This window comes from Ceratotherium simum, chromosome 12 (genome assembly GCF_057802395.1).
Source record: "Ceratotherium simum simum isolate JZ-2026a chromosome 12, ASM5780239v1, whole genome shotgun sequence".
NCBI lineage: Eukaryota > Metazoa > Chordata > Mammalia > Perissodactyla > Rhinocerotidae > Ceratotherium > Ceratotherium simum.
In genome coordinates, this window is record NC_141911.1 from 66,862,277 (window position 1) to 66,873,898 (window position 11,622).

The 11,622-nt window shown below is 37.2% G+C and overlaps 1 protein-coding gene across 8 annotated transcripts in view; it reads left to right on the forward strand.

The window, feature by feature from the left end:
- ZGRF1 (zinc finger GRF-type containing 1) overlaps positions 1-5,959 on the forward strand; it is a 61,070-nt gene extending 55,111 nt beyond the window's left edge. For all 8 annotated transcript variants that reach the window (XM_087437718.1, XM_087437716.1, XM_087437717.1 and 5 more), the window contains 4 exons: positions 3,969-4,145; positions 4,284-4,418; positions 5,134-5,395; positions 5,568-5,959. In XM_087437718.1, coding sequence (XP_087293844.1) covers positions 3,969-4,145; positions 4,284-4,418; positions 5,134-5,395; positions 5,568-5,725 — 732 coding nt within the window. In that variant the 3' untranslated portion in view covers positions 5,726-5,959. The remainder of the gene's footprint in view (positions 1-3,968; positions 4,146-4,283; positions 4,419-5,133; positions 5,396-5,567) is intronic.
- Positions 5,960-11,622: the final 5,663 nt, after the last annotated feature.

The following is an 11,622-nucleotide window of genomic DNA, read 5'->3' on the forward strand; positions in this document are numbered from 1 at the left end:
ATATTAATCCCTTATCAGATATATCATTTGCAAATATTTTCTTCCATCCTATAGGTTATCTTTTGTTTGTCTTGATATATACTTTGATGCACAAAAGTTTGTAATTTTTGTTTTTCTTTTGGGATCTTATTTGTACTGATTTGCAGGAATTCCACATATATACTTTTTTCTTTTTTTTTTTTCTTTTTGTGGGGAAGATCGGCCCTGAGCTAACATCTGCCAATCCTCCTCTTTTTGCTGAGGAAGACTGGCCCTGGGCTAACATCCATGCCCATCTTCTTCCACTTTATATGGGACGCCTGCCACAGCATGGCCTGACAAGTGGTGCGTCAGTGCACGCCCAGGGTCTGAACTGGCTAACCCCGGGCTGCTGTAGCGGAGTGTGCGCACTTAACCGCTTGCGCCACTGGGCCGGCCCCAAAAGTTTGTAATTTTGATGAAGTTCAGTTCATTTATTTTTTTCTTGTGTGTGGCTTGTGCTTTTGGTGTCATATCCATGAAATTGTTGCCAAATCCAATGTCATGAAGATTTCCCCCAATGTTTTTTCCTAAGAGTTTTATAGTTTTGGCTCTTACATTTAAGTCTTTGATCCATTCTGAGTTAATTTTTGTGTATGGTATAAGGTAAGGGTCCAACTTCATTCTTTTCCATGTAGATATCCAGTTTTTCCAGCACCGTTTGTTGAAATGACTGTCCTTTCCCCATTGAATGGTTTTGGTGCCCTTGTCAAAAATCAGTTGACTATGTGTGTGTGGGTTTATTTCTGGGATCTCTATTCTATTCTGTTGGTCTATGTGACTTCATTACTTTTTATGACTGAATAGATTCTATTGTGTGTGTACACCACAATTTGCTTATCTATTCATCATTACTATTGTTTTGATGCAATAATCTAAATCAAGCTATTTTTGTAAGCAGAAGATTAAAATAGTTACAGCCAAAAGAATTGTAAAAAATCTTTTGCCAAAAGAAAAATTTTATCATCATTGCTAGTTTAAACTGCATTTAAGGAGTTATTTTGCTGTTTGAACTTTCAATAATCTGTACTTTATTAACAGATGAAGAAAAACTGAAATGAAACAAAAGAATTATTAAATCTCAAGTCAATATTTCTTCTCCCATAAGAGAGATTTCCTAAAAGGTCCCTCTAACAAGAGATTTTAGACAGAGTGGGTTGATTTCTCTGCTCAAGAGGTAGAGATATTAGTGCTCTCATGCTTCTTTTCCCTCTTTTTTATCCCCTCCCATGTTCCTATTTTGTTATTTACGTCATTTTTATTTTTGTTCTACAATCATACTTGGAACAATTATTTTGAATCAGTTCTATATTTAAAAGATTCAATACTTAGCTTCTTCATTCCTCTGAGTGCCTTGGACTTCATCATCAATTTATTTTTTTCAAGAATGGCTCATAGATGCCTACTTTCCTGAGTTCTTTTTATGCTTCAAAATGTCTATTGCGTTGAAATGTAAATGGCAGCTTGGCCTATTGGATAGCTGCATAAACTATTACTATGAATTCTAGGGCCAGCCTGATTACTTTCCACTTGTAATGATTCATTTTTTCTACTTGGATGTGAGAACTCTTTCTATAATTTATAACTTTAAAGTTGATAAATTTACTACAGTATATCTGCACATGGAGCATTCTGTATCTATTCATCGTGTAATATAAGTTCTCTCAAACTGGAGATTCTGTTCTTGCTTCATTTCAGGAAAGTTTCTTTTCCATTTGTTAAGTTTTCTGTCAGTGTCTTAGTCAGCTCAGGCTGCTATAACAAAATACCATAGACTGGGCGGCTTACCCAACAGACATTTATTTCTCACAGTTCTGGAGGCTGGGAAGGCCAAGATCAAGTTACCTTCAGATTTGGTTCCTGGTAAGGACTCTCTTCTTGGCTGTGTCCTCAGTGGAGAGAGAAAACTGGTCTCTTCCTTTTCTTATAAAATCGCTAATCTCATCATGAGGACCCCACCCTCATGACCTCATCTAAACCTAATGACCTTCCAAAGGCCCCACCTCCGAATGCCATCACTTTGGGGTTTAGGGCTTCAACGTGTGAATGGGGGTTGTTATAAACGTTGAGCCCATAACACAGAGGTACCCCAATTATTCTTGTATTGGGTGTCTTTGTCTGTCTTCCATTTGTATTACTTTAATTTTATCTGCATTATCTGTGAAGCCTTCTATGTCAGAAATTTTATTTCTGTTCCCCCTACATTGAGTTTGAAGTTGCATTGAGTCTTGAGTTGGGTTACAGTGAGTTTGTGAAGAAATTCTATTTGTTCTTTGCTGCTTGTAGTTTATTAGTTCTTTAATGATACTTTTTTAATGGTTTATTCTCTAGGATTGAAATTTCCCTTTTAATCTCATTATCTTTTCATCATCACACCTTTGAGATTTTGTTTTACTGAATCGTATTCTAATTATATGCTAAAGCTTGAACAATTGTGGAAAATTTTCTTCTGCTCTCGTTATATTTTTGTCTAGGCTGGGTTCTCTATGTATCTTTTGCATTGTCTTCCTTGATTTTATTAATTTTGGGGGAGAGGCTATAGTATGTTTGCATAGTTGTCATTCCTGTTTCATTTCCTGACATTCATGCTTGGGCAGCCCTCTCAGATTTGCGTTCTGTGTTCTCTCTATTTTCCCAGTACCTTGAAAATATGATGGTGGGGGAGGGAGGAGGAGGGGATTGGACTAGAACTAAGTAAGATTGTGTGCTGTCTTCATTAGCTTACATCGGCCCTCTCACTTCTAAGGTTTTGTTAAATATGCTGTACCAGGATTCACGCCACATGGTTGGAGGTGTCCCTTTCCCAGACAAGGCATGTTCTTGGGCCTCAGATGTCCCATCAGTTCAATGTTTGGTCCTCAGAGCCTTCACCTCCACTAAAAATGCTCAGCTCACTTTCCCTTTTCATTTTCCTTCTTAGGAGCCATTTCCATTATATGACTTTTGGGGAAGTTAGGAATCTCACTGTACGGCATTTCTCCCTTCCACCCCAGAATCTTGTTTCTTTCTTGAAGACAAGCACTCTTTAAAGTTTATGTCATCGGGTTGGCTGTAAACCTTTCTTTGTTGCATGGCTGCTGAGTTTTTTCATTGCTGTTGTTTTTAGTGTTTTTTGTTGTTGTTATTCCTTTAGATATTGGAGAATGGATTCTGCAAGACAGCTTTGTTTTACCTTAATTCAGAAGTTCCCCCTACATTGAGCATCAAGTTGCATTGAGTTTTTAATTGAGTTGTACTTAATTTTGTGAAGACCCAAGCTTTCAGTTGTCTTGAGCTTTTAATTGTAATTGAATTGAATTGCAAAACTTTCTACCCCTTTCATAAGTCAGTGTCCAGACTCTTTGAAATTAGACCTTTTTAATGGCTTTTTTAAAATCTTAATTTAAAAAATTATTTAAAATTCTTAAAACATTTTTGAATAGGTAATATAGTCACATGATTCAAAATTTAAGCGAACCAAAAAGTGTAGAGATAGTGAAAAGACTTCCACTCCTGTCGCTCAACCACTCAGCTCCTCTCCCCAAAAACCACCGTCATCCCTTTCCTTTATCCTTCTAGTGATAATTTATGCCAATGTAAGCAAAAATATAATATATTTTCCCCCTGTTTTAACAAATAGTAGCATAGTATGCATATCATTATGCCCTTTGCTCTTTCACCTCTCTGTTGTTGATGACTTTTAAAATATGAAGTAGGTTTTTTAAGGGGATTTTAAAAGGGCAAATAAAGGATAGACTAAAAAGTGATTTAGTTACAGAATGGAATAATATAAAACAGTTTAGTAACTTTTTAAAATTGTTTTTATTTATAGTCTATTTTATCATGGTTGTAATTCATTTGCTAAGAGCACAATATGGCAATATTTTTAAACTTTAAAGTATTATCTTTTTTTCCCCTAAGGAAAAAAGTGCTGTTTTAATTTTTTATTGTTCTGCATTTAAATTTCTTAGGGTCACAAGCCAGTTCTATTGAGAACGCAGTACCGTTGTCACCCTGCGATCAGTGCTATTGCTAATGATCTGTTCTATGAAGGACACCTCATGAACGGTGTTTCAGAGGCAGAGAGGAGCCCTTTACTGGAATGGCTGCCGACCCTGTGTTTCTACAACGTCCAAGGACTGGAGCAGGTAAATGACACTAATGTTGATGAGAGTCAACACGATTTCGTTTCCTGTTTGAATTTTATTGTTGTTGTTTGTATGATTTTCTTGGTCTTTCCATAGCCTTTCTGGGAAGCATAATTTAGGATCTGTTTCTTATTCCAGATTGAAAGAGATAACAGCTTTCATAATATGGCAGAAGCTGCTTTTACACTCAAGCTGATTCAATCACTGATTGCAAGTGGAATTGCGGGCTCTATGATTGGGGTGATAACATTATACAAATCCCAGATGTACAAGGTTTGTATTATGTATTATGATATTTATCGTATGTTAAATATTATAATTTTACATTATAATATTTGATGTTACATTTGATTTAGGTTGGTTTGGTGCTTGAAAAACTTGGGGGACTATAGTTAATATATTAAAAAAGAAACATTCCGATTTTTGCCTGGTCTGGCTTTTTTTCTGTATAATTAAATGTAAACCTAACAAGGTTTAATTAAATTCAGTTTACAGCTGTTGGGGCGAAAATGCAAATAAACAAATTATAGGGAAGAAAATATGGTGTATGCTTTGTGTTTTGGGACAGATGGGATTGAATCTGTTTTCCAAAATGTTCTTTCGTTATTATTACATTTTATCAGTAAATCAAAGATAGATAGCAGATATTAATGTACACATGAGCCAATTACTTCTAACTAGTTTTTATTTTTATTTTTATTTTTTTTAGTATTTTTCATCCCTTTCATTATTAGTTTATTTATCAACTCAAATTAGCGTATCCAAATGAGTTCCCCAGCAATAGGTAAATCATCACTTTTGATTTCGTTTCATAATTTATATTGTCATCTAGTTATTTATCTATCATTTTAGAAACCATCCAGGCAAATCTATGTGAGTCATAAAAAAGAAAATGAAAATTATCCTTTTAGTTACATTAAAATGGTTATTGTGCATAGGTTCTTCATGATCTCTGGCCCGCCTGACCCCTGACTTCTTTCCCCCACAGCTGTGTCATTTACTCAGCACCGTGGACTTTGACCATCCCAATGTTAAAGCTGTGCAGGTGTCCACGGTAGATGCTTTTCAGGGAGCTGAGAAGGAAATCATTATCCTGTCCTGTGTAAGGACGAGACAAGTAGGATTCATTGATTCAGAAAAAAGAATGAATGTTGCCTTGACCAGAGGAAGCAGGCATTTGTTGATTGTGGGAAATTTAGCCTGTTTGAGGAAGAATCGACTATGGGGGCGTGTGATCCAACACTGTGAAGGTAAAGTAAAAATGTGTTTAATTCAAGCATTTTGAATTAAAACTAGCTTTTGGGTTAGTGCTTGGAATCGTTAAGGTAGGACCAGCTCTGAATTTGCCACTGTGCAGATGACTGGAATGATAATATGGGGACCACTGAAGTATAGTTGTCTCACGTTTTGTGTCTTTTTAAGGAAGGGAAGATGGATTACAACATGCAAGCCAGTATGAACCACAGCTGAACCATCTCCTTAAAGATTATTTTGAAAAACAAGCAGAAGAAAAACAGAAGAAAAAGAGTGAAAAAGATAAATCTAAAGATAAATCTCATTCACAAAAAGACATAGTATAGATATTTTGTATTTATATAAATTCACATTTATTTTACACTATACATTTTTTATATTTTTATTACCCCCAAACCCTTGTTATCGTGAAAAAAGTACTTCATGATATTTAAATAACATTAAAGAAACAGATATAAAAAAATTTGCTCTTCAAAAACGTATACGTTACTTATATTAAGATAGGCAGATGTTGAAGGTGATATAAAATCTTACTAATAAAAATTTTTCTCTAAAAATTATGGCTTCTGTTTGCTAAAGAAATGAATTTACAAGGGGCAGAGAAAAGCCTTCCTGGGGAATACCAGTGTTACTTCAAAAATAAGTAAATATCTCAAAAGCTCATCTATTAGAACGTGGCCACACAGTTATACCAACACACTCTTTGGGAACTATAACTCTATCAGAATCTTTTAAAAATAAATATAATGCTCTGTCATTTTATAAGTAAAAACAAATTCACAATAAAACTTTAAAGAAGTACAAAAGGAAGAGGAAAAACACTAGAAGCTCCCCCCTGAAGACAGCAGTACGCAACACCTGCCGTGGCCAGTACCCAGCCCCAGACCTGGTGCAGCAGGTGCTCAGTGAGTTTCTGTTGGATGAATGAACAAATGAATGAATGAATGAAAGACTACCTGTGGTTCATTTCCTTCTAGTCTTTTTCCTTTGCATTGATTTGCCTGGTAGTTATTGGTATATATAGTATATAATGGATTTAAAAAATTTTTTATTATAGAATATATTCTCCTTCTAGAAAATTTGTGAAATACAGAAGAGTGTATAATAGAAAAGAGAAGCACCTGGACATCTACTACCCAGAGATAATCATTGCTAACATATTGCTTCTGTCCTTTTTCTGTGCTGATATTCTATATGTATATATGTTAATAAGTTAAACCATTTGTCATATGATTTTCACACATGATTAACAAAGGAACATTTATTCATCCTACATGGAAAAATGGCAAGGGCTTGATTAAAATTAATATCAATGAAATATTTGTCTTTACCAATTAAAAAAATATCTCAGTGACCCAAGTCGCTCAATATTCATTTTAAAGATGCAGAGAATTGCTTACTTGAATTACTTCGCAATGAAAAATGACAGGCTACCTCTATAAAACTCTTCTTTTATGTTTGGGAGAAAAATAAGTCCAACAAATGAACAAAACTTGTTTCGTAATTCTTCAAGCCTTGTCCCAGATGTGTTCTTGATTGTGACCGCAGTTGCTCTTTGAAGCGTTTGTCCAAACTGAGAAGTGACAGTTCTGACTCCACAGCTCCTTACGCTGGGTGAGGAGTCGTTGAAGGAAGGACTACAGAGCTGTGTTTTACCTCTGAGCTGTACAGTCTGACAACACAGGTTGAAACTGGATTCCTGAGTTTTGCTGCCCAAACTTCCTCCATTTTTCATTTCTTAATTTTGAGTCAGTTCTAGGTCAGCTGGAGCTAGGTCTGAAGTAATTTCTTTTTTCCCCAAGGAGAGTATATTGATGATGTACTTTTGAGGCTCTGTGCCTCTGAGGGTATGTTTTTGTTCCATACACTTGTGAGAGCTGTCTAAGCACTATGGGGATTGCCCTTGGCCTCCCTTCTGTTCATTTGGATGACGGTTGAATTTCCATCTCAGACCTACAGCTGCTGGCAGACTGATTTTCCACATCTCCTAGTCTAACTCCTAGTTTTTATCTAGAACTGCTCAAAGACTCATAGAATCTTCCGCACTTGTGCTTGTGCTGTCATTAGTTCCTCTCTCCACTCTGCCTCTCGTTTTGTCAGTTTTCAAGACATTTCCATTTCTGCAGTGATGTAGGAAGAGGTCTTCATGGTGTAGTGCAGGATTTCTCAACTTCGGCCCTCTTGACATTTTGGGCTGGATAATTCTTTGTTGTGGGGGCTGTCCTGTGCGTCATAGGATGTGAGCAGCATCCTTGGCCTCTGCCCACTAGATGCCAGTTGCATCTATCCCTCAAGTTATAACAACTAACTGTCTCCAGACATTGCCAGATAGCGTGGTGTAGAGGGTGGGCCCAGCACCCCGGCTGGCTCAGGAAGCGGCAACTGCACTTAGAAGTGTGGCTGCCCGTTTCCTGCTTGGGAGCAGTCTAGTATTTTTGATCCAGGCAACAGTTAGTAGAGGAGAGCAAAGGGCCTTTTTATTTTTAGATGGGCATGCCCACCTCGTTTCTAATGGCGTCATACAGGTAGTCCACCAATTATATCAGTCTGTCATCCTTGCAGTTTATGACTGTTCCTCCCAACTCCTGACAACAGGTCAGCTCTGAACGTCCGATATTTATCTTATGTGTCTCCATAGTTATTTGTATGCCACAGAGACTATTGAAACCTTTTTAAACAGGAACACGTTGAAATCTTTAAAAGAACTTCCCATTCATTCAACAATGTAGTATGGTAGGTGGTTAAGAGGCTGAGAGATTGGTTAAGAGAAGAATGTTATACTACTGTTGCTAAGGGGTAGCTATATCTTATAACTACACACCTTTTTTTCTATTTCTAATTTATAGTATATTATAATTAGTAGAGTTCTGAAACTGGTTAACAGAAAACAACATTGGTGTCGCAGAATTGCTTCTGGGCTAACTTTCAGTTTTTCCAGCCCACCTGTATAATTCACCATATTAAGCACTCTTTTACACCAGGCACTGTAGAAAAGAAAAAGCAGTAAAAGTGGTGTGGGGAGAAAAGGGAGAAGATGGGAATGTTTCAGTCTCTGTTCCCCTGCCTCGCCTATTCCCTCGGCCCAGCGTGGAGATTCGCAGGTCAGGTTTCTTCCCCTCTGGGTGGACATAACTTACAGTGGATGTGGTGTTAATGGGTTTTCTCCTCTGGTTCTCATCTGTCCCATCCTGGAGAAAGACCTATTTGGATTGGGTCACAGAACATCACCCCAAGGTGTAATGTCAGCTGCAGCAGGTCTGGTTTACATGCAGGGGTCAGATCTTACACGGTGCTCTTGGTCCCCGTCCAGAGCACAATCAGTCTTCACTCATTGCTTCTCCCCAATCTGTTACAACAGAAATGGGGTGGGGAACGGTCAGCTCTCGTTTCCTTATTTCCTTCAAAGGCTCAGTAAGAGGAGCCAGGGATCTAGTGACTCATCTATTTTATCTTTCTGAAAGATTAGTTTAATAAATTAAATTGACTTTGGTTCATGATACATTTTGAGCAAAAAACATACTATCTGAACTCAGAATATTGCTATGGCCTTTATTTCTGTTTTCAAGAAGAAAAAGGCTGTAACAATATATAGAAAAATCTAGCCTAACACCTTTATGTTTTTCTTCTCAAATTCCAAGGTTGGTTGGACACAAACTGAATTTTAAGGAGTATTCTATTCAGTAAACAATAAATATTAGAATTTCTCATGATTTTACAATATACCGCAAGTAATAAGCCACTTTTACAAATAGACCATCACATATCTATAGATAACAATAATATTAAAGCGATGTCTCCCATTATATAAGAATTTCTCTAGATTTTTACTTACAGAAAAGGTCTATTAGTTTATGCATCATGTATTGAAATAGAAAGAAATTGCTAGGCTTTAATCCAATCATCAGTAATTGCCTTTGCTGTACAGGGTATTTGTGTTAGGTTTGTTCAAGATTCTTTCACAAACATTCCATTGATCCCCAGTGAAGAGAACAGGTGTTTCCCCCATTTTATAAACGATGAAGCCAAGATCAGAGAAATCGAAGTGACCCGCCTAATCTACCATATCTAGGACAAGGCAGGGCTGGACCTGAGGCTCTTCAGCTGTGCTGCACTGCCTGCTTGGTGAATCACTTTAAATTACTTTACCAAAAGGGGAAAGACGCTGAAACCAAAAACCCTACAATCATCTTTGACCCAACCAGACTCGTTTCCTGAATTTACTTGGGTTAATTTATTATGTAACAATTTATTAACAAAGTATTTGTTTGAACAATCTATACTTTCCTGGCAAATATATTTTACTAGAAAAATGGGATTGTTGATTTCTCTTTGAAGGTCTACGTTTGCTACTAGACGATCTAGTTTGCTACATAATGCAAGAAAAACTGATTAACAAAAATGTATTAATAGCTGAGCTGGTTATTCTTAAAGTTCTTATTAACAAAAAAGCTGGTTACAAGATAATATATATGTTTCATAGTCTGCTCTGTAGCCAGCCCCTCTCCTTAGAAACATACATTTCAATATTTGAGTTACTTGTGAAAAATCACAAGTTAAAATCTGAGATTTTGGGGGCTGGCCCTGTGGTGTGGTGGTTAGGTTTGGTGCGTTCTGCTTTGACGGCCTGGCTTCGTGGGTTTGGATCCGGGTGTGGACCTACACCGTTCATTCGCCACGCTATGGTGGCGACCCACATATAAAGTAGAGGAGGATTGGCACAGGTGTTAGCTCAGGGCTAAGCTTCCCTAGTAAAAAAAAAAAAAAAAAAAAAATCGTAAAAAAAATTCTGAGATTATGAAGCCCAGCTTAAAACTTCACAATAAAATGTAACATTTCTAAAATGTTCTTTAATATTTGAACAAAAAGAATGTTGGCTTTGGCAAAGCCAAAGCAAACCTCAAATGCTGCATGCTCTTGACTATGGTTTAATTTAAAGACAGCTGTGAAATAGCTTTATACTAATTCGATTTTTTTATATTAAATAAGAATGAAATGGAAATTGGTGATTTACTCGACAGATATTGGACCTTGAAAATGAAATAATTGTTCTAAAAACATTAGCTCAATGCTGATTTGAAATGCCTGCTTTGTAATTAGTCATGAGTGAAGTGTATGTTTAGTTCAAGTTGTGTTTTTGGTTTATATTAGCATGAGTTGATTATAAAGTAAAGGAAAAATACAATCCAAATATCTCTGCAAGCCTCTGAGTTTGTTTCATCCTAAAACACTAGTTAGGTTGATTTTTTTTTTTTAACTCTTCTGTTAGTCTCTTAATTATTGATTTTCCTTACTATTCTAGTTTCTAATCAGGCAAATCTGGTCCTGATAATAGAGTAAATGAGGATGTGTGTGTGTGTGTGTGTGAGAGAAATCAGGAAGCAGTCAACTTTCGGGTTAAAGAACTAGTAGAGAAGGCTTCCTAAGTGGAAATTTGAGGGTACCTGTGGCCTCTTTTAAAACAAAAACTTTGAGTACATTTCTTTTATTGGCTGAATTATGATGAATTTGTGGCTTCTCGGAATAGAACTGATTCTTTGGTTCACTTGAAGTCAGTGCATTCGGCAAGCATCTCTTCTGTGGCTGGCCCTGTAGTAAGTGGAGAGCAGTCTGGTTCAATCTTCTGGAACATGTGGGTGCAGCTTGTGTTATTTGTCAGCCCGGGCATGGAGTATAGGTGAACTAGTCACATACCACCCTACCCCTACTGGGGGCAAGCTAAAGCTCTCCCTGGTGGAGAAACTTGGGGGAATTCTTGAGGTAAGAAAATCGGCCTCTGACCCTTCTTTTGGATGTATACCTCTAAATAAACCAAGAACCAACATGGCCATGATGTTGCTGGGAGCTCAGATACATAGTCTCCTACATCCTCAGGTTCCTTATCTTCAGAGTTAGTGTCAGGCTTCAGAGTGTGAGATAGAGGCCAGATCTTTGAGGACCAAGTAAGGCAGTGAGAAGGAGGAGAGGGATGGATGCGCATGGGGAAGGCAACTGGTAAAGAAGACACACGGTTGACAAATTCTGCAGCATGAAAAGATCCCAAGTCTTTCAGCACAGGTGGTGTGTGTGTGTGTGTGTGTGTGTGTGTCTGTAACGTGATGACATCTCCCACGGGTCTGTGAGTCCTTTTAGGTATCACAGGCTCTATCCAGTGTTTTGAATGGATAATGGAGACATCACATGAGTAGAGAATCAGGGCATCCAGCAAAGTGTAATGAACAGCAGT